The 23,447-nt window shown below is 48.5% G+C and overlaps 1 protein-coding gene across 17 annotated transcripts in view; it reads left to right on the plus strand.

The window, feature by feature from the left end:
• Hace1 (HECT domain and ankyrin repeat containing, E3 ubiquitin protein ligase 1) overlaps positions 1–23,447 on the plus strand; it is a 115,457-nt gene that overhangs the window by 10,621 nt on the left and 81,389 nt on the right. For all 17 annotated transcript variants that reach the window (XM_006256595.5, XM_006256597.5, XM_039098889.2 and 14 more), the window contains one exon: positions 15,225–15,300. In XM_006256595.5, the coding sequence (XP_006256657.1) occupies positions 15,225–15,300 (76 nt within the window). The remainder of the gene's footprint in view (positions 1–15,224; positions 15,301–23,447) is intronic.

Here is a 23,447-nt window from a genome sequence, read left to right on the forward strand (position 1 = left end):
GGAGGATACATGATGTTTGAAGGGAGTATAAAAAGGACTTGAAGGACAGTAATGGAGGCTGAGGCCGAGCTTGGCTTGCTGTTAGAGTAGCTGTACAATGCTTATTGGTCTCGAGTCTTCACTGATCTTCCCTGAGAGAGCACAACCGAGAACTTTTCCTGGCATTCCTGTTGGCCCTGGTCGCTCCTACTCACTAGTGTTGAGTCGAGGCCTGGCTGTCTCTGCTGGGCAGTGCCACTGCTGCAGATTCCTGTTTGCTATCCTGACTCTACCGAACAGGACTGCCGATGTATCCATGAAGTGTTTGCGAGTGGATCGAGCTGCCGCTGATGGCCTGTGAACTGAACTCCTGATTTCTAGACAACGGATGGGATCTGCTCCAAAGAACCTTCCTAAACAGGTTCACTTCCCCCAACCCCCTTCCTTTCTTTTCTATTTCCTCTGGCCGGTGGTGGGCTAGAAGGGAAGTTAAGTGTTTAAGAACCATCATTTTTTTAAAAATAAGGTTTGAAAAAAGTTAAGTTGCAGCAGATGGTCCTGGGTTGTGTAAGATATGATACTAAAATAAACCATCATTTTGGTAGCGTCCCCAATCCAGCAGGACTTTAATAAGCACATATTATTTGCTTATTAGGAAAATAAAAAAAATCATTTCAAATAAAATTTAAAATGATAACCAGTTTTTGATCTAGGATTTGAGGAATTTAGATTCATAAATCTTTTTCTCTTCAGTCTACTTCCCTGTTGTGAGTCTTTTAATTAAACTTGCAGATGTTTTTATTTTCTGAGCAGCTACTGTGTGTGATTGAGGTGGTCACATACATGAAATGGTTATGGAGATGAAACCGTCCATTCCATTGGCCTGAGGCCAGTGCTTTGGCACAGGTGTACATATATTGAACCAAGAAGCTAATGAGCCATGATTCTGCCTCGTCAGGTAGGGAAAGCTGTAGTGTCCATGCTGAGGCCTCTCTGACTGTCCACTTCATGAGTGAGTGAGGCAGGTTAACTGCGCACTAATTGGTAAATAACCAAGGACCAAGTAAGCAAGTATTTGAACATCAGGTATGTTGTGTGTCACATTTGAAGACAATTGTTAGTCACTTAGTAGGTACACTGATGATATCGGCAGGATAATGACAGGTCTGTCTTGAATGGTTACATATCTTACAATGCTTTTGGACAGCCACAGAGGTTTGGACAGCTTGGTGCACGGGAGGGGTTAAAAAGCTCTTTTAAACACATCATGTGAGGACCAAGGTGTCAGACTCAAAAGACAGGATGGCCTTGTTCTTCTGGAAACACTGTTCAAGTACAGTGCTTGTGAAATAAAGGCCCTTAAGTAGAACATACAAAGTACTTTGGTCATTACTGTCAACGGTAATGGAAAAGACATTAGCATTTTTGAGATACAGAAGTAGGGCAGTTAATGCATAATTCCCTTAGTTATCAGCAAGAGGAAAAGGTGCAGACAATGTATTCTCTTCTTAGACGCCTTTCTTATGCTTACCAAGAGTACTTGTGACATTCAGCTCTTAAATATTTTATCTTTTACTACATATTGAATGTTGCCTTGTACAATATGGAGGTCCTTACTAGGTGTTTGCTAAGTGACCCAGGATTTCAATACTTCTGGAGTGTTGACATTCTCAAAACTAGCTTTTTATGGGGCCTGCAAAGTGGCTTTCCCGGTAAAGGTGCCAATGATCAAGCCAGACGACCTAAGTTTCCACCCAGTGGAAAGACAGAAGGGACTCTTGCAAGTATTCCTCCTGACTTTCAGAGACAGGCCGTGGCACACATGCATGGTAAATAAAAAGGTAATAAAAGAAAATGAGGCCTCGAAGGAGGTTTTCTCCTTTATTAGCCAGGCAGTAGTGGTGCAAACCTTAATTCTAGCACTTGGGAAGTGGAGGGAGGCAGATGTCTGAGTTTTAGGCTAGCCTGGTCTACAAAGTGAGTTTCAGGATAGCAAGGGGTACACAAAGAAGCCTCATCTCCATCAAAACAAAACAAAACGAAAACTATTAAAAATTATTTTCTTTAAATATAATTGAAGTATGAAATCAAATTTGTTTACACTGAAGTGTAAATAATGAGAATTTTGTCCTTTTGCTTGGTTTAGTTTGGTTTCTTTTGCTTTCCTCAACTGTCCCTATGAGGTGGACAGTGTGTATCTGTCGGCCTGCTCTGTCAGGTGGACAGTGTGTATCTGTCGGTCTGCTCTGTCAGGTGGACAGTGTGTATCTGTCGGCCTGCTCTGTCAGGTGGACAGTGTGTATCTGTCGGCCTGCTCTGTCAGATGGACAGTGTGTATCTGCTGACCTGCTCTGTCAGGTGGACAGTGTGTATCTGCTGACCTGCTCTGTCAGGTGGACAGTGTGTATCTGTCGGCCTGCTCTGTCAGGTGGACAGTGTGTATCTGTCGGCCTGCTCTGTCAGGTGGACAGTGTGTATTCTGTCGGCCTGCTCTGTCAGGTGGACAGTGTGTATCTGCTGACCTGCTCTGTCAGGTGGACAGTGTGTATCTGTCGGCCTGCTCTGTCAGGTGGACAGTGTGTATCTGTCGGCCTGCTCTGTCAGGTGGACAGTGTGTATCTGCTGACCTGCTCTGTCAGGTGGACAGTGTGTATTCTGTCGGCCTGCTCTGTCAGGTGGACAGTGTGTATCTGCTGACCTGCTCTGTCAGGTGGACAGTGTGTATCTGCTGGCCTGCTCTGTCAGGTGGACAGTGGCCTGTTTTTTTTTTTTTTTTTCCCTAAGAAAATAAAAGACGTTCTTTCAGCTTCATGATCAGACTTTTACATTTAGCAATCAACAGCATGGGTGAAAAGGTCTACAGTAAAACCCTTCGTTGGAATGCTTTACACTCTCCACAGAACAGAAACTAAAACAACCTGTTCTACAATTAGTCACAGATACAGTCCTGGAGTTTTTGCCCACACACATGAGTATTGTCTATAACATGTCTTCCTTGTAGCAGCTAGGCCTGCCACCACTGTGCTTGACTGAGTTCACAAATCTGTTGTAACCTGTAGCTTCCCTGTCACTTCTCTGGCTCTCCTCTCCTGCTAAGCTTTGTTTCCTGGCTGTAATTAGAACCTCCTGCCACTGCCATAGCTACTGCTGTTGCTGGAACCTCCATAGCCACCTTGGTTTCGTGGTTTGGCAAAGCGCTGGCCTCGGCCACCATGAGGGCCAGAGCTCCTGCCTCCGAAGTTTCTTCCTTTCATTGACCCAAAGTTTGAAGACTGCTTGTTGTAATTGCCAAAGTCATTGTAGCTTCCACCACCTCCAAAATCCTGCCGTCATTGTCAAATCCATTATAGCCATCCCCACTGCCACCATATCCACCACCACAGCTGCCACCAAAGCCACCACGACTATTGAAGTTCCCTCCTCAACCAAAATTGTCACTGCCACCAAACCCGCCTCCGTAACCACCACGAAAGTTTCCGGAACCACCCCGACCTCTCAGGCTGGATGAAGCACTAGCCATCTCTCGTTTCCACAGAGCCTTTTTTACGTCACAGTTGTGGTCATTCACAATATGCTATTTCTGAATAACAATCTTATCCACAGAGTCATGGTCATCAAAGGTGACAAAAGCAAAGCCCCACTTTTCCACTGCCCCTCTCAGTCATAATTTTAATCACTTCAGTTTTCCCATTCTGCTCAAAATAATCTCGTGGGTGACGTTCTTCAGTGTCTTCTTTAGCACCACCACCACCAGAGATCTTCTTCACAGTTAAGTGGGCACCTGGGCTCTGAGAATCTTCCATGTCACAGCTCTCTTAGGTGCCACAGCTCTTCCCTCTACCTTGTGTGGCCTTGCATTCATGGCAGCATCCGCTTCCTCCACAGTGTACGTGACAAGCACAAAGCCCCTGGATCTCTTGGTGTTTGGATCTCTCATTACCACACAGTCAGTGAGTGTTCCTCATTGCTCATAAGGCTCCTCGGACTCTTGTCGTTGTTTTGAAGCTCAGCCCTCTCATGAAGAGCTTCCGCAGCTGTTCCAGCTCTCTGGGAGACTCTTGACGTAGACATGACAGCAGGGTGATGAGAGCCTTCACCCATGCTTCCTCAGCAGTGTCACAGAGCAGAAAGGAATAAGATAACAGTTGCCCAAGATTCAGGGATTTTTAAAAACTGGAGCATGTGTATTATGTGGCCAGTGTCTTGCTCTAACTTGGTTATGAGACTAAACCAATCCTCACTGCTCTAGCATGCTGAAGAAGCCATCTGAGGGGAGGGAGACGGATGCCCAGCTGTCACATCAAAGGAAGCCGCATTATTCCAGCAGCATCTATTCTTGTCTAAACCTTCCACTGTTAGAGATTTGAGGTTACGTGATATGCTTTATGCTCATAACTGATGTGGCTGGAGAATTGGTATTGAATTATAGCATCAGCAGAACAGAAAATGGGATGTATTTTTGCATGTCATTAAAGGAATGACCTGTTCTTGTTCTACAGAGAAGGAAATTGGAAGTCAGACATTCTTTGTATACTAAAACAGGGTCTCAAAACATTTTGTAATTTTTGTTTAAATTGTTAGGCAGCTTGGAGCTATTAGCTAATCTATCTTCCAGTGCTGTTTAATATAGCACTGATGCGAATTGCCAGTGGATGAGCGCCCAACTGATAGCTCTTCTAGTAATTGATTTATTTTTCTTCAATAAAGTTGCATAAACCAAAAGAATTATACATTATCATTTATCTGTAGGTTACAGATTGGTCAGGTTTGAAACATGAGTTTAAAAATATTTGGAGGGTAAATTACGAGTTCATAAAGAGCAAAACTGGCCTTAATATTTTATCAGGAAATCCCAGCAACATTGCTGCTCAGTTGTTGAGTTTCGACTGAGCTTGTGGAAAGTGGAGGTGTGGACTAAATAAGGAGGTAGGATAGGCTTCTCCCCTGGCTCGCCCGTACCTTTTGCTGCTGTTTTTGGAAGGGAGGGCCTTACATGGGTACGTTTTTTCAACCAGCCCACGTTAAAGCTCCTTCGGCCTGTTTCCCTGCCCCATTCCCACCTGACCACTTATCTTGGAGCTAGGCCAGTGATCTGTGTTGGACTCCGAATAGCCTTACAATTCCATCTCTATGGGCACAGTCACAGGCCCACATTTGGAACAGTACGTTTTTAAAGAATTTAATAATTTTATTGTTTTGAGAATTTCCTATCTGAGCACTGTACCTTCATCATTCCCACCCCTTCCCTTCCCCTCCAACTCTTTCCAGTCCTCTCACCAAGTCCATGAGCTTTTAATTATTGTTACCTTTATATATTATATATGTATAATACATATATACGTACATGTGTGTAATGGTATCCAGGGCTGCATCAGCCTAAAGGGAAGTCTGTGAGCAGACCCAGGCTATTGCGTGCATTTTGCTTTGCTGTGTGTCTGTGCAGTGCTGACCACGTGTGATCCGTGTGAGCTGTGTCTGTGCAGTGATGACCACGTGTGATCTGTGTGAGCTGTGTGTCTGTGCAGTGCTGACCACGTGTGATCTGTGTGAGCTGTGTGTCTGTGGAGTGCTGACCACGTGTGATCCGTGTGAGCTGTGTGTCTGTGCAGTGCTGACCACGTGTAATCCGTGTGAGCTGTGTGTCTGTGCGGTGCTGACCACGTGTGATCCGTGTGAGCTGTGTGTCTGTGCAGTGCTGACCACGTGTGATCCGTGTAAGCTGTTCTGTACTGTGCTGACCACGTGTGATCAGTGTGAGCTGTGTGTCTGTGCAGTGCTGTCCACGTGTGATCCGTGTGAGCTGTGTGTGTGGTGCTGACCATGTGTGATCAGTGTGAGCTGTGTGTCTGTTCAGTGCTGACCACGTGTGATCCGTGTGAGCTGTGTGTCTGTGCAGTGCTGACCACGTGTGATCCGTGTGAGCTGTGTGTCTGTGCAGTGCTGACCACGTGTGATCGGTGTGAGCTGTGTGTCTGTGCAGTGCTGACCACGTGTGATCGGTGTGAGCTGTGTGTCTGTGCAGTGCTGACCACGTGTGATCTGTGTGAGCTGTGTCTGTGCAGTGCTGACCACGTGTGATCCGTGTGAGTTGTGTCTGTGCAGTGCTGACTACGTGTGATCCGTGTGAGCTGTGTGTCTGTGCAGTGCTGACCACGTGTGATCCGTGTGAGCTGTATCTGTGCAGTGCTGACCACGTGTGATCCGTGTGAGCTGTGTGTCTGTGCAGTGCTGACCACGTGTGATCCGTGTGAGCTGTGTGTCTGTGCAGTGCTGACCATGTGTGATCCGTGTGAGCTGTGTCTGTTCAGTGCTGACCACGTGTGATCCGTGTGAGCTGTGTGTCTGTGCAGTGCTGACCACATGTGATCCATGTGAGCTGTGTGTGCGGTGCTGACCATGTGTGATCCGTGTCTGTGCAGTGCTGACCACGTGTGATCCGTGTGAGCTGTGTGTCTGTTCAGTGCTGACCACGTGTGATCCGTGTGAACTGTGTCTGTTCAGTGCTGACCACGTGTGATCCGTGTGAGCTGTGTGTCTGTGCGGTGCTGACCACGTGTGATCCGTGTGAGCTGTGTGTCTGTGCAGTGCTGACCACGTGTGATCCGTGTGAGCTGTGTCTGTTCAGTGCTGACCACGTGTGATCCGTGTGAGCTGTGTCTGTGCAGTGCTGACCACGTGTGATCCGTGTGAGCTGTGTGTCTGTGCAGTGCTGACCACATGTGATCCATGTGAGCTGTGTGTGCGGTGCTGACCATGTGTGATCCGTGTCTGTGCAGTGCTGACCACGTGTGATCCGTGTGAGCTGTGTGTCTGTTCAGTGCTGACCACGTGTGATCCGTGTGAACTGTGTCTGTTCAGTGCTGACCACGTGTGATCCGTGTGAGCTGTGTGTCTGTGCGGTGCTGACCACGTGTGATCCCTGTGAGCTGTGTGTCTGTGCAGTGCTGACCACGTGTGATCCGTGTGAGCTGTGTCTGTTCAGTGCTGACCACGTGTGATCCGTGTGAGCTGTGTCTGTGCAGTGCTGACCACGTGTGATCCGTGTGAGCTGTGTGTGTGGTGCTGACCACGTGTGATCCGTGTGAGCTGTGTGTCTGTGCAGTGCTGACCACGTGTAATCTGTGTGAGCTGTGTGTCTGTGCGGTGCTGACCACGTGTGATCCGTGTGAGCTGTGTGTCTGTGCAGTGCTGACCACGTGTGATCCGTGTGAGCTGTTCTGTACTGTGCTGACCACGTGTGATCAGTGTGAGCTGTGTGTCTGTGCAGTGCTGACCACGTGTGATCCGTGTGAGCTGTGTGTCTGTGCAGTGCTGACCACGTGTGATCCGTGTGAGCTGTGTCTGTGCAGTGCTGACCACGTGTGATCCGTGTGAGCTGTGTGTCTGTGCAGTGCTGACCATGTGTGATCCGTGTGAGCTGTGTCTGTGCAGTGCTGACCACGTGTGATCCGTGTGAGCTGTGTGTCTGTGCAGTGCTGACCACTTGTGATCCATGTGAGCTGTGTCTGTGCAGTGCTGACCACGTGTGATCCGTGTGAGCTGTGTGTCTGTGCAGTGCTGACCTCGTGTGATCCGTGTGAGCTGTGTGTGTGGTGCTGACCATGTGTGATCAGTGTGAACTGTGTGTCTGTTCAGTGCTGACCACGTGTGATCTGTGTGAGCTGTGTGTCTGTGCAGTGCTGACCACATGTGATCCGTGTGAGCTGTGTGTCTGTGCAGTGCTGACCACGTGTGATCAGTGTGAGCTGTGTGTCTGTGCAGTGCTGACCACGTGTGATCCGTGTGAGCTGTGTGTCTGTGCAGTGCTGACCACGTGTGATCCGTGTGAGCTGTGTGTCTGTGCAGTGCTGACCACGTGTGATCCATGTGAGCTGTGTGTCTGTGCAGTGCTGACCACGTGTGATCAGTGTGAGCTGTGTGTTCAGTGCTGACCACGTGTGATCCGTGTGAGCTGTGTGTCTGTGCAGTGCTGACCACGTGTGATCCGTGTGAGCTGTGTGTCTGTTCAGTGCTGACCACGTGTGATCCGTGTGAACTGTGTCTGTTCAGTGCTGACCACGTGTGATCCGTGTGAGCTGTGTGTCTGTGCGGTGCTGACCACGTGTGATCCGTGTGAGCTGTGTGTCTGTGCAGTGCTGACCACGTGTGATCCGTGTGAGCTGTGTCTGTTCAGTGCTGACCACGTGTGATCCGTGTGAGCTGTGTCTGTGCAGTGCTGACCACGTGTGATCCGTGTGAGCTGTGTGTGTGGTGCTGACCACGTGTGATCCGTGTGAGCTGTGTTTCTGTGCAGTGCTGACCACGTGTAATCTGTGTGAGCTGTGTGTCTGTGCGGTGCTGACCACGTGTGATCCGTGTGAGCTGTGTGTCTGTGCAGTGCTGACCACGTGTGATCCGTGTGAGCTGTTCTGTACTGTGCTGACCACGTGTGATCCGTGTGAGCTGTGTGTCTGTGCAGTGCTGACCACGTGTGATCCGTGTGAACTGTGTCTGTTCAGTGCTGACCACGTGTGATCCGTGTGAGCTGTGTGTCTGTGCGGTGCTGACCACGTGTGATCCGTGTGAGCTGTGTGTCTGTGCAGTGCTGACCACGTGTTATCCGTGTGAGCTGTGTCTGTTCAGTGCTGACCACGTGTGATCCGTGTGAGCTGTGTCTGTGCAGTGCTGACCACGTGTGATCCGTGTGAGCTGTGTGTGTGGTGCTGACCACGTGTGATCCGTGTGAGCTGTGTGTCTGTGCAGTGCTGACCACGTGTAATCTGTGTGAGCTGTGTGTCTGTGCGGTGCTGACCACGTGTGATCCGTGTGAGCTGTGTGTCTGTGCAGTGCTGACCACGTGTGATCCGTGTGAGCTGTTCTGTACTGTGCTGACCACGTGTGATCAGTGTGAGCTGTGTGTCTGTGCAGTGCTGACCACGTGTGATCCGTGTGAGCTGTGTGTCTGTGCAGTGCTGACCACGTGTGATCCGTGTGAGCTGTGTCTGTGCAGTGCTGACCACGTGTGATCCGTGTGAGCTGTGTGTCTGTGCAGTGCTGACCATGTGTGATCCGTGTGAGCTGTGTCTGTGCAGTGCTGACCACGTGTGATCCGTGTGAGCTGTGTGTCTGTGCAGTGCTGACCACTTGTGATCCATGTGAGCTGTGTCTGTGCAGTGCTGACCACGTGTGATCCGTGTGAGCTGTGTGTCTGTGCAGTGCTGACCTCGTGTGATCCGTGTGAGCTGTGTGTGTGGTGCTGACCATGTGTGATCAGTGTGAACTGTGTGTCTGTTCAGTGCTGACCACGTGTGATCTGTGTGAGCTGTGTGTCTGTGCAGTGCTGACCACATGTGATCCGTATGAGCTGTGTGTCTGTGCAGTGCTGACCACGTGTGATCAGTGTGAGCTGTGTGTCTGTGCAGTGCTGACCACGTGTGATCCGTGTGAGCTGTGTGTCTGTGCAGTGCTGACCACGTGTGATCCGTGTGAGCTGTGTGTCTGTGCAGTGCTGACCACGTGTGATCCGTGTGAGCTGTGTGTCTGTGCAGTGCTGACCACGTGTGATCAGTGTGAGCTGTGTGTTCAGTGCTGACCACGTGTGATCAGTGTGAGCTGTGTGTCTGTGCAGTGCTGACCACGTGTGATCCGTGTGAGCTCTGTGTCTGTTCAGTGCTGACCACGTGTGATCCGTGTGAACTGTGTCTGTTCAGTGCTGACCACGTGTGATCCGTGTGAGCTGTGTGTCTGTGCGGTGCTGACCACGAGTGATCCGTGTGAGCTGTGTGTCTGTGCAGTGCTGACCACGTGTGATCCGTGTGAGCTGTGTCTGTTCAGTGCTGACCACGTGTGATCCGTGTGAGCTGTGTGTGTGGTGCTGACCACGTGTGATCCGTGTGAGCTGTGTGTCTGTGCAGTGCTGACCACGTGTAATCTGTGTGAGCTGTGTGTCTGTGCGGTGCTGACCACGTGTGATCCGTGTGAGCTGTGTGTCTGTGCAGTGCTGACCACGTGTGATCCGTGTGAGCTGTTCTGTACTGTGCTGACCACGTGTGATCCGTGTGAGCTGTGTGTCTGTGCAGTGCTGACCACGTGTGATCCGTGTGAGCTGTGTGTCTGTGCAGTGCTGACCACGTGTGATCCGTGTGAGCTGTGTCTGTGCAGTGCTGACCACGTGTGATCCGTGTGAGCTGTGTGTCTGTGCAGTGCTGACCATGTGTGATCCGTGTGAGCTGTGTCTGTGCAGTGCTGACCACGTGTGATCCGTGTGAGCTGTGTGTCTGTGCAGTGCTGACCACTTGTGATCCATGTGAGCTGTGTCTGTGCAGTGCTGACCACGTGTGATCCGTGTGAGCTGTGTGTCTGTGCAGTGCTGACCTCGTGTGATCCGTGTGAGCTGTGTGTGTGGTGCTGACCATGTGTGATCAGTGTGAACTGTGTGTCTGTTCAGTGCTGACCACGTGTGATCTGTGTGAGCTGTGTGTCTGTGCAGTGCTGACCACATGTGATCCGTGTGAGCTGTGTGTCTGTGCAGTGCTGACCACGTGTGATCAGTGTGAGCTGTGTGTCTGTGCAGTGCTGACCACGTGTGATCCGTGTGAGCTGTGTGTCTGTGCAGTGCTGACCACGTGTGATCCGTGTGAGCTGTGTGTCTGTGCAGTGCTGACCACTTGTGATCCGTGTGAGCTGTGTGTCTGTGCAGTGCTGACCACGTGTGATCAGTGTGAGCTGTGTGTTCAGTGCTGACCACGTGTGATCCGTGTGAACTGTGTGTCTGTGCAGTGCTGACCACGTGTGATCCGTGTGAGCTGTGTCTGTTCAGTGCTGACCACGTGTGATCCGTGTGAGCTGTGTGTCTGTGCAGTGCTGACCACATGTGATCCGTGTGAGCTGTGTCTGTGCAGTGCTGACCACGTGTGATCCGTGTGAGCTGTGTGTCTATGCAGTGCTGACCATGTGTGATCCGTGTGAGCTGTGTCTGTGCAGTGCTGACCACGTGTGATCCGTGTGAGCTGTGTGTCTGTGCAGTGCTGACCACTTGTGATCAGTGTGAGCTGTGTCTGTGCAGTACTGACCACGTGTGATCAGTGTGAGCTGTGTCTGTGCAGTGCTGACCACGTGTGATCCCTGTGAGCTGTGTGTCCGTGCAGTGCTGACCACGTGTGATCTGTGTGAGCTGTGTGTCTGTGCACTGCTGACCACGTGTGATCCATGTGAGCTGTGTGTGCGGTGCTGACCACGTGTGATCCGTGTGAGCTGTGTCTGTGCAGTGCTGACCACGTGTGATCCGTGTGAGCTGTGTGTCTGTGCAGTGCTGACCACGTGTGATCCATGTGAGCTGTGTGTGCGGTGCTGACCATGTGTGATCCGTGTCTGTGCAGTGCTGACCACGTCTGATCCGTGTGAGCTGTGTGTCTGTTCAGTGCTGACCACGTGTGATCCGTGTGAACTGTGTCTGTTCAGTGCTGACCACGTGTGATCCGTGTGAGCTGTGTGTCTGTGCGGTGCTGACCACGTGTAATCCGTGTGAGCTGTGTGTCTGTTCAGTGCTGACCACGTGTGATCCGTGTGAGCTGTGTCTGTTCAGTGCTGACCACGTGTGATCCGTGTGAGCTGTGTCTGTGCAGTGCTGACCACGTGTGATCCGTGTGAGCTGTGTGTGTGGTGCTGACCACGTGTGATCCGTGTGAGCTGTGTGTCTGTGCAGTGCTGACCACGTGTAATCTGTGTGAGCTGTGTGTCTGTGCGGTGCTGACCTCGTGTGATCCGTGTGAGCTGTGTGTCTGTGCAGTGCTGACCACGTGTGATCCGTGTGAGCTGTTCTGTACTGTGCTGACCACGTGTGATCAGTGTGAGCTGTGTGTCTGTGCAGTGCTGACCAAGTGTGATCCGTGTGAGCTGTGTGTCTGTGCAGTGCTGACCACGTGTGATCCGTGTGAGCTGTGTGTCTGTGCAGTGCTGACCATGTGTGATCCGTGTGAGCTGTGTCTGTGCAGTGCTGACCACGTGTGATCCGTGTGAGCTGTGTGTCTGTGCAGTGCTGACCACTTGTGATCCATGTGAGCTGTGTCTGTGCAGTGCTGACCACGTGTGATCCGTGTGAGCTGTGTGTCTGTGCAGTGCTGACCTCGTGTGATCCGTGTGAGCTGTGTGTGTGGTGCTGACCATGTGTGATCCGTGTGAGCTGTGTGTCTGTGCAGTGCTGACCACGTGTGATCCGTGTGAGCTGTTCTGTACTGTGCTGACCACGTGTGATCAGTGTGAGCTGTGTGTCTGTGCAGTGCTGACCAAGTGTGATCCGTGTGAGCTGTGTGTCTGTGCAGTGCTGACCACGTGTGATCCGTGTGAGCTGTGTGTCTGTGCAGTGCTGACCATGTGTGATCCGTGTGAGCTGTGTCTGTGCAGTGCTGACCACGTGTGATCCGTGTGAGCTGTGTGTCTGTGCAGTGCTGACCACTTGTGATCCATGTGAGCTGTGTCTGTGCAGTGCTGACCACGTGTGATCCGTGTGAGCTGTGTGTCTGTGCAGTGCTGACCTCGTGTGATCCGTGTGAGCTGTGTGTGTGGTGCTGACCATGTGTGATCAGTGTGAGCTGTGTGTCTGTTCAGTGCTGACCACGTGTGATCTGTGTGAGCTGTGTGTCTGTGCAGTGCTGACCACATGTGATCCGTGTGAGCTGTGTGTCTGTGCAGTGCTGACCACGTGTGATCAGTGTGAGCTGTGTGTCTGTGCAGTGCTGACCATGTGTGATCCGTGTGAGCTGTGTGTCTGTGCAGTGCTGACCACGTGTGATCCGTGTGAGCTGTGTGTCTGTGCAGTGCTGACCACGTGTGATCCGTGTGAGCTGTGTGTCTGTGCAGTGCTGACCACGTGTGATCAGTGTGAGCTGTGTGTTCAGTGCTGACCACGTGTGATCCGTGTGAGCTGTGTGTCTGTGCAGTGCTGACCACGTGTGATCCGTGTGAGCTCATCTCTGTAGGAGACTGATTCTCTCTCAGAGGCATTGACCACCTGAAGCCCTTCATCTAAGGTGAGACTGTGTGGAATCCCTGTCCCATGGTCATGTCAACTGGTGTTGGCATTATGCTATTCCTCTTTAGTTAGAGAACCGTATTTTTGAGATTCATAGATGTGTCTTTCTTGTTGTATGTGGAAGACACTGTCACACAGCAAATGTCCTGGTCTTAAGGCCTGCATGGTTTTTCTGCCTGGGTTGTATGGCTTTCCCTAACTCTGAGATATACGCGTTTTGGATATGTATCCATTGGAGTTGGGTATTAGTTGCTTACTGGAGCTGTCAGGTGCATTTCTTACGATTATGTTTATTATGAATTTCTACGATCTTTGTTATTGCATTGTTAAGAAACTTTGTAAATATGGGAACGTCAGCATTTATTCTAGGCTTTGTGTTCCATTTCTTTGAGTGTAATTAACATTTTTAAATGAGATTCAATCTCATTTCAAGTGCAGAAATCAAAATGAGAAAAGCAGTTTTGTAATGCTAAGTATTTATCATAAGTTGAACGCTTATTAATGATCAGTTGATAACGGTTTACTTAGAATTCCTGTGCAACTGCCTGTGCTTGTCACTCACTTGATTAAGTGAACAGTTATATAATCCATGACATACAACATTGTTGAGCTAGTTGATGAAATATATGTTATGTACTCTATGTACCAAATACTGTGTTAGGTATATATTACATAGTATATGCACGATATACACGATTACTTTATTATGCTTTAGCCAATGAGATTATTAGTAACTTCTTGTCAGAGGTTGCATCACAGCTCCTCAGTTCAGTACTGAACATTTATCGGTAACCTCTCTGTCTGTCTCATAATTCGATTGCCATGAGGGAGGAAGAGATACCAGTAGAGAATGAATCTTTATTAAGCTTGTGGTTCCGTACTTTCAGGAATCTTGGACAGGTATTATTAATGAAGATGAATTTTAGATAAATACTGGAGAGTAGCTAGAACTGGATCAAGTTGGAAGGGTGTTTTAGGAGCAAAATGAAGTAGGTAGGCAGTTCTGAAATACACAGAAGACTTATTTGAATAGACAGCCCAGCCTCAGGAGTTAGAAAATGTCACAAGCTACCAGCTCTGCTAGAAAATAATGACTGTCAGAAACCACAAACACAAAACAAGACATGGCTACGATGTGGAGAAATTGGAACACATGGAGGTGGCACTGTAAAGTGGTCAAGCCGCTGCGAGGAGCAGTGTGCGAGCCTTTTCCCCTCTGCATACACTCAGAAGAGTCGAGCTAGGTCCAAAAGATACTTGTTGATACATATATATCAACGTTGGGTATAATGGTGAGATGTGGAAGTAGAGCAGGCCCATCAACTGATGCGTGCATGGGGAGGATTTGGTGTATACAAATAATTGAATAGTTTTCAATCCTACGAGGAAAGAATTTCTGATGTGCCAAAGCATATATATGTCTTGAAGCCTTTATGAGAAGTAAAATACCATATAGATCTATACAGTTAAAAGTGGTTAAGGTGAGCATGCCTTTAGTCTCTACCTCAGAGGAAGAAGCAGGAGATCTCCATGAGTTTGAGGCCAACCTGGTCTACATAGTGAATTCCAGGCCAGCCAGCCAGCCTGGGCTGTGTATTGAGACCCTGTCTCAGAATCAATCAGTCCACCAAACAAAAATGGTTTAAGATGATAAATTTTATGTTAGATATATTTTACCACATAATGTAATTTAAAAAGAATGTGGATAGAGAGGGGTACATATGTGTGCAGTTTACCAATCCTCCGATTACAGGTTTTACTCTTACTGGAGAGTGAGCCCAGGGTCTCAAAGCAAGCTAAGCAGGTGCTTGGTCACCATGGTATTCTCCAGACCTTGTTTGTGGCACAACAAAGTAGAGATCCAACGCTGTGGTATTTGCTGTGTCTACTGCTTATCCAGTAGATTATGTTTTAAATTTCAAATGAAGATTGCTGTTCCGTTTGGTTAGCCAAAGCTAGAAATTTCTACTAATTTGATTTACTTAGTAAAGACTGAAATTCCCCAGCCGTCTGAATGATAAATTTGTCCCGTTGAAATGGATTGGGTCATAAAAATAGTTTGGCGTTTTACTTCAAAATAATATGTATATACTGGAGCTAGTTTGAAGTTTTAGAGAGTGCTATTATCTAATATTGATATTTGTAGTTCAGTGTGGTTCTGTCTAGAATTTCAGTGAAATAGTTGCCATTGTACATATGCTATCATAGTTACCTGTTGCTGTCTTTTTTCTTTCAGACAGAAGAAATGCATGAGTAAATTACTGGAGTACAGTGCAGACGTCAACATTTGCAATAATGAAGGCCTTACCGCAGTATGTGCTGTCCATTTTATTTGAGATTAAAAAGATACTTTAGGAAGAGTGGTGACGTGCTGCAGATGCAAATTACAATCCCCGGGTTTTCTCGAGTCACGTCTGTACAGAGTGTGGGGCATACAACGGTTTAATAAGAAAAGGGATGTCCTCGCTCCTCTCTGCTCTTCTTTAGGTTCTTAGCTTCCGTTTATTAAAGCCTTACCCGTCGGGCTGGGCATGGCGACATGGGCCTTTAATCCCAGCACTTGGGGGCGGGGCCGGGGCCTTTCAGGGTTGTTTTATTCTATTTAAAGTAGTAGTTTTTAAAATCCATTTTGCTCTTACCATTTTCCATGCAGAAATAAGTTAGTATACTTTTGATTTACTTATTGGGAAATACTAATGGATACCGCTGAAGGGCTTGTTTAAAAAACTCAAAATTTTAATCGAATAATTATAATTTATTTGCAGAGTATTTATTTTCGAAGCAGAGATAAAATAGAGTAATGTGATTACCGAGCGGCTGTTTCCAAGATGTAATAGACGGTGTTAAGCATAAGCATAGCAGACGTTATTGTTAAATTGAATTTAACTTCCCCTGGTATCACTTGCAGGTTCTGTTTTAATAGATAACATCTCATTATGTAGCCTTAGCTCGTCTAGAGCTTTCTGTACAGATCCTGCTGGCCTCCAGCTCGGAGTCTGCCTGCCGTTCCTCAGGCGCTGGGGTAGGAGTGAGTGCCTTTGCCTGGCTTCTGTAGAGTTTAAATTCTTTTATGTCTGTGAGTAAAGAAGAGTACCGAATGTCTACTTACCAACCTGGTTCTCAAGACATTTTTATTTTGAATTTTGAAATAAGACCCGTGTAGTCCAGGCCGGCATTGAACTATGACAGTTCCCTTGCCTCAGCTCACGAGGGTTGCTGAGATGGCAAGTGTGAAGTGTGTCTTACCACGTCTGGCTCTTAGGAGGTGTTGTTTGTTTTTGTTTTGATAAGGGGCGTTAGAGAAAGTTTCCTTCAGTTTTCAAGTGCTCTCTTACTGTCTTAGTATAGGGCAGGCGCAATCAGATTTTGTACATATTAGCAGTATGGCAGTATCTACTCTTAGGGTAATCTGCATTCGGAATACAGTGGGTAGAGATGCGGCAGGTCCAAGAGTTAGGAAGATCTTGGAACTGACACAGATCTTCTTTAGTACAGCAACATGTTTGCTGCTATCATTGTAATTGAAGAATTTTGTATCTGCCAACGCTTCTTCATTCCCGAGCTTCAAGGAAGATAGAGTAGAAAATATTTTAATGTCTTTTTGTTAAAAAAAAAAAATTAGTGATTTTGCAAGGCTCTTGGCCTTCTTCCCCTTAAGTTTCCGCGCGTCAAGCCTCTGGTCTCTCAAGAAATGCTTTCAGGTTTTCATAGACCTGGAAGTTATGTGCCATTGTGTTACACATTGTGTGGTCGATGCCACTGTGTCACACATTGCATGGCCGTGACCATTTTGGGTTGAATGTGACCACACTATGTCTTGGAGCTGAATCCACTCCTTTTTCACTGTCTTTCCAGTCATCTCGTCACGGATCAGCGTGTTTCGCATGTCTGTCCAGTCCAGTCATCATGATTTTAGTTAACTTTTCAGGATCTAGTTTTGACTGAGTATGGCTCTCATCTATCCCAAGGATTTGCTGTAGTTGCTAATTTTCTTCGCACAGCGTTTTGTTCTATGGTTGATAATTTCCTATAAATACTGAGGTGACTGTAGACTACAGACTTGCAGTAGACAGTATGCAGTGCTTTGCACATTTTCACCAGTCTCCTGAGCATTGTATAAAAGTATAATGCGACCGCGCACCCGGGATGCGGGGCAGTCGTCTTACTGAGACTGCTCCAGTTTGCCACAGCTGGTAATGGTGCCACTCTCCATGGGCCTGTGGGGATCACAGTGATGTTAATCACTTCCAAGTACCACAGTATGCTGTGTCCATTTTCTAATTTTTAAACTATTAATGATCACGATGCTTTATTGGTTTGTTTATTTTAAATTTATTTTTATTATTTTATATGTATGGGTATTTTGCTTGCTTGTATGTGTGAAGTCCCACCGAGGTCAGAAGAGGGCACCGAAGTTAGAGACAGCTGTAGCTGCCATGTGGTTTCCGGGCGTCAAGCCTGGGGCCTCTGGAAGAGCAGCCAGTGGTGCTCTTAAGCAGTGAGTCATCTCTCCAGCCCCGAGGAGGGCTTTATACAAACTTCACTGCAAGCACTTTCTCCAAATCTTTGTCTTTACAAATACTCAGTAGGGCCTTCTTTTAGAGACAGTCTCATTGTGTAGTCTAGGCTGCCCCCAAACTCAAAATATTCCTGCCTCAGCCTCCCAGGTGCTGAGACGGCAGGTCTGTGACATCAGGCTGGGCTACCAGGGTGATTTGAAGAGTAACAAGTTTAGATTTTGACATGTTTTCCAATTTATACATCATGCTTTCCTCTTAGGAGCTCATTGCCTAGCCCTAAGTATTGGAGGTTTTCTTTTATTCCCTCTGACGGTAGTAATAGTTTGGTTTTTGTAATCTCCAGTTAGTGTTCTTATGAGTCCTGATGCTTAGGTTGCCGCTCACTCTCCGTGCCTGTGAGCGAGGAAGTGTCCAGTTCTGCTGAGGCGTCTGTGGAAGGGTATACTCTGCTCTCCTAGGCTCCATATCCTTTCTGCTGTTGTAAGCTGTGCTCCATTCCCTGGACCACTTGGACTTGGCTATTGGAGTGGGTCTGTAGTACATCGAGGTGTTAGAAGAGCAGTTCCTCCCACCTTAGGTTGTCTTAAGCAGACTGCATTCCTATTCTCGTTCGTGTCTGGAGAAGTGCTGCCGGAATACTGATTGGATTACACGCAGCCTCAGCCATTGCGCTCACTCATGCAGGCCTGTGATTTCCTTCATCAGCGTTTCATGCTGCTCAGCACAGCGACTTCACGTGCCCTGGCAAGCTTTTAACATCCCATTTCCTTCAGGGCAGCTCAAAGTGCTACTGCTTCTGTTCCTCCACCTCCTCCCCCTCTTCTTCCTCCCCCCTCCTCTTCTTCCTCCTCCTCTTCCTCCTCCTCTTCCTCCTCTTCCTCCCCCCTCCTCCTCTTCCTCCTCTTCTTCCTCCTCTTCCTCCTCCTCATCTTCCTCCTCTTCCTCCTCTTCTTCCTCCTCCTCCTCTTCCTCCTCTTCCTCCTCCTCCTCTTCCTCCTCCTCTTCCTCCTCCTCTTCCTCCTTCTCTTCTTCTTCCTCTTCCTCCTCTTCCTCCTCCTCCTCTTCTTCCTCCACCTCCTCCTTCTCTTCTTCTTCCTCTTCCTCCTCTTTTTCCTCCTCTTCTTCCTCCTCTTCCTCCTCCTCCTCCTCTTCCTCTTCCTCCTCCTCCTCCTCTTCCTCCTCCTCTTCCTCCTCCTCTTCCTCCTTCTCTTCTTCTTCCTCTTCCTCCTCTTCCTCCTCCTCCTCTTCTTCCTCCACCTCCTCCTTCTCTTCTTCTTCCTCTTCCTCCTCTTTTTCCTCCTCTTCTTCCTCCTCTTCCTCCTCCTCCTCCTCTTCCTCTTCTTCCTCTTCCTCCTCTTCCTCGTCCTCTTCTTCCTCCTCTTCCTCCTCCTCCTCCTCTTCCTCTTCTTCCTCTTCCTCCTCTTCCTCGTCCTCTTCTTCTTCTTTACTTTGGATTTGTGCAGAAATTCAAAAAAATATTGTGTGTGTGCACACATAGATCTGAACTTTGTGTGTAGGAGTATAGGCACACATGTACTGTGGCATGTATGTATGTCAGAGAATGATTTTGAGGAATTGGTTCCTGCCCTTCACTTCTGAGGCAGTGCCTTTCTTGTTTCTGCTGTGTTGCTGCAGCACTGAGGGTAGCAGCTTGTGAGCTTCCAGATTTGTTGTCTCTGCCTCCCCTTGTCCTAGGCGTGCTACATTATAAATGTGTGCCACCCATTGGTCTTTCTGTGGACCACTCATGGTCTTGAGCAGTCGCAGCAAGAATTTTCACTCTTTAATTTCTTGGGTTGAACCTTGACTTCTGTAAATGTGTGTGTGTGTGTGTGTGTGTGTGTGTGTGTGTGTGTGTGTGTTTTATATCCTACAATATTGCTGAGCTCTTAATAGTTTTTCCTTATGAATTCAATGACATTTTCTACACAGATAATATAACCTGTAAGTACAGATAATGTTATTTTCAAATCTCAAATTTAATTTAATTTTTTTGACATCTTTTACCATTTTTATGCAGTTTGTTAGGACTAGCTGGGCTTTGCTACTTTGCGAGTTCCCCTTTTTCCTACCCTTTATCCCCCGGCTTTACCCCCTAAATTATTCATCCATTTATTTGCATATTTACTTATTTTTGAGACAGTCTCTCTGTAGACAGACTCTGGCTACTTTGTGGGTTCTGTTTCTTTCCATCTTTCCCCACTTCCTTTCCTTTTGCCTTTCACCCCCCCCCCAATGGTGAGGGAAAGAAGGATAGAGGGCCAGAGAAAGAAACTCATGAATAAAGTCAGAGGGAGGAAAGGGGACAAATTTGCTCTCTGCCATCAGGATAGCTAATTTCTTCTCTCTCTGTACATGGCTACTTGACAGACTACAACCAAGAGTAATCAACTGCATCAACCATCACCTGGCAGCCAGCCCTACTGTTGGGGTCCAGCATTTGTATATCCAGCCAGCCCCACTGTCAGGGTCCAGCATTTGTATATCCAGCCAGCCCCACTGTCAGGGTCCAGCATTTGTATATCCAGCCAACCCCACTGTTGGGGTCCAGCATTTGTATATCCAGCCAGCCCCACTGTCGGGGTCCAGCATTTGTATATCCAGCCAGCCCTACTGTCAGGGTCCAGCATTTGTATATCCAGCCAGCCCCACTGTTGGGGTCCAGCATTTGTATATCCAGCCAGCCCCACGTCGGGGTCCAGCATTTGTATATCCTCTGAAAAGTCTTTAGAACCCCAAATGTCACACCCTTGCAAAAACTCTCTGCATCTGGTAAACTTATGCTGTTAGAGCACTAGGCAAATTATCAATATAGTCCCTGAGCAGTGTGCTCAAGAGCTGACCCTCTTTCCTGTCCCAGCCTGCAGCCATAGGATGCACTACACTACAGGAGCTGTCAAATGCCAGCATTTGTAAAACACCCCTGCCTCCATTCTGCTGCTGTCAGGAGGAACAGAGGATGTTGCACCTCCTCTCCATCCTCCCTGAGTAGTTCCACAGCCATGATGCCTTTAGTCAGAGCTGCCTGTGGCCAGAAAGGACTTCCTATCCTAGCCCATGTTTTGATGGAGGAAAAGAAATGAAAAAAAGCCACCAATCTCCAGGTTTTTTTTTTTTTTTTTTTTTTTTTTTTTTAAAAGCAAAATACCATCAATTTCTGAGCCTGAAAACTCACGAGTCCCTGAATAGGAAACCATACCAGTTCAGTCCTGTATAAGCCCTGCCCTTTGTTCAGTACCTTGCTGTCTGTCCCCAGGAGGACACTCTGGGCTGTGTCTCTGCACACCATGGACTCTCGAATAAATCTTTTATGAGATTTGCTGCCTGGTGAAAAGAAGAAGCAGTGAAGAAGAAAAGAGAGGGAGCAGCAGGGTTGAGGAGCAGGAGCAGCGGGGCTGAGGAGAGGGAGCAGCGGGACTGAGGAGAGGGAGCAGCGGGGCTGAGGAGCGGGAGCAGCGGGATTGAGGAGAGGGAGCAGCGGGGCTGAGGAGCAGGAGCAGCGGGGCTGAGGAGCGGGAGCAGCGGGGCTGAGGAGAGGGAGCAGCGGGGCTGAGGAGAGGGAGCAGCGGGGCTGAGGAGCGGGAGCAGCGGGGCTGAGGAGAGGGAGCAGCGGGGCTGAGGAGCGGGAGCAGCGGGGCTGAGGAGAGGGAGCAGCGGGGCTGAGGAGCGGGAGCAGCGTGACTGAGGAGAGGGAGCAGCGGGGCTGAGGAGAGGGAGCAGCGTGACTGAGGAGCGGGAGCAGCGGGGCTGAGGAGCGGGAGCAGCGGGGCTGAGGAGAGGGAGCAGCGGGGCTGAGGAGCGGGAGCAGCGGGGCTGAGGAGAGGGAGCAGCGGGGCTGAGGAGAGGGAGCAGCGTGACTGAGGAGAGGGAGCAGCGGGGCTGAGGAGAGGGAGCAGCGTGACTGAGGAGCGGGAGCAGCGGGGCTGAGGAGCGGGAGCAGCGGGGCTGAGGAGAGGGAGCAGCGGGGCTGAGGAGCGGGAGCAGCGGGGCTGAGGAGAGGGAGCAGCGGGGCTGAGGAGCGGGAGCAGCGGGGCTGAGGAGAGGGAGCAGCGGGGCTGAGGAGAGGGAGCAGCGTGACTGAGGAGAGGGAGCAGCGGGGCTGAGGAGAGGGAGCAGCGTGACTGAGGAGCGGGAGCAGCGGGGCTGAGGAGCGGGAGCAGCGGGGCTGAGGAGAGGGAGCAGCGGGGCTGAGGAGCGGGAGCAGCGGGGCTGAGGAGAGGGAGCAGCGGGGCTGAGGAGCGGGAGCAGCGTGACTGAGGAGCGGGAGCAGCGGGGCTGAGGAGAGGGAGCAGCGGGGCTGAGGAGAGGGAGCAGCGGGGCTGAGGAGAGGGAGCAGCGGGGCTGAGGAGAGGGAGCAGCGGGGCTGAGGCTCCCGAGTTCCTCGACTCAGCTGGGGATCCCCTCCCCAGGGAGCTGCAGTGCCTCTGCTCAGGAGACTTCCTCTCAGAGCTGTGTGGTTCCTGGGCTTCCTAGTTCCAGGACACCCTTCCATCCGAGCAGAACACTTAGAATAGTCACCCGCTGTAAAGTACCCATAAAACAAAAGAATAATTCTTAAAACATTCTGTTTTTAAATTGGGTACCATTTTGTTTCTTGACTCTTTATATGAAACCTGTTTTTGTTTTGTTTGTCTTTTTCCTAAAAATGTATGTAATCTACTTTGTCCTGGGCATTCTGAAATGTCACGGTTTATCTTGTTTGTATGTTTTATCCGTTTGCTTCATAACACGCAGACACTGTTAATGTAGAGACCCATGGAATGGGAACTCAGGGCAACATTACAATAATTTTGACTTTGATGATTGCTTCATCCTTGTTTGTAACTCTTACTGTTTGGATACGAAACCTCTCAGATGGGTCACTTTTAGTAAAGTACCACTTTCTTTTCTGTAGTTTCTCCACTTTCTGTGTGTTTTGGGGAGACTTCTTCAACATACTCTTCTGAATTTCCTTTTCATTTTTCAGGTCCCTGTCACACTATTGATTTCTGAATTTTTTTTGCACTTTCCTTTGCAAAAATTAGTGTAACATTCTTTTTTTTTTTCGGAGCTGGGGACCGAACCCAGGGCCTTGTGCTCGCTAGGCAAGCGCTCTACCGCTGAGCTAAATCCCCAACCAACCCAGTGTAAAATTCTTTTTTAAAGGGTACATTCAGTATTTTTCTGAGTATTAAAATACGTTTTTTAATATTCATAGCCACATTTTCATTTTACTTTTAGGTTTTATTTTTGCTTGCGTTATATGTTGTCTTTCAAATTAAATGCATAAGAAAGCAGTTTAAAAGCCCTGTCTGCATTCGTTTCTATTTACTAGAGCTTCAGAGCAGCATGGTCTGATTGGCTGTTTCTCTGTGAAGCCTTCCCTTGGTGCTGCCTTCCTTAGGTTGTTAGCTTTTGAGGCAGTCCCATTCCTTAGAGAAACTGCGAGGAAGGTGTTAGCACTCTAGGCGCTGGCTAGAGAAGAGTCTCAGTTTGTAGGGTGTGAACTTGTATTCAATCTTCTTTTAAAAACGTGTTATGTGCTCTGGACTCCATGTGCTTAGTATCTGTAATCTGCAGATCTCTTAGTTTTCAACTCTCATATTAATATTTTGTCATCTTGATGAGGGGTTTTTTTCCCTGTCTTTGTAAAGTTGGTAAGTGATGGGAATCTAAGAGTCTCAAGTCGTATTAAACATTTTCAGCTGATGGGTCTTTAGTCCATCTTTTAATTCAAGAGCCCCACACTAACTGCCAGTTCTGGAGCCTCTGAGGGGTTCTGTTGTCTACATCAAATGCTTTCTCCTTTTACATTTATTTGTTTTTGTACTGTATCTATTCTATGTTTTACCTGCATGTGTGTCCATGCACCGTATGCATGCCTGGTCCCATTGGAGGCCAGAAGATGAATTGGATCCCCTGGAACTGGGGTTGGAGATGGTTCTGAGCCACTCGTGGCT

Source organism: Rattus norvegicus, chromosome 20 (assembly GCF_036323735.1).
Source record: "Rattus norvegicus strain BN/NHsdMcwi chromosome 20, GRCr8, whole genome shotgun sequence".
Lineage (NCBI taxonomy): Eukaryota > Metazoa > Chordata > Mammalia > Rodentia > Muridae > Rattus > Rattus norvegicus.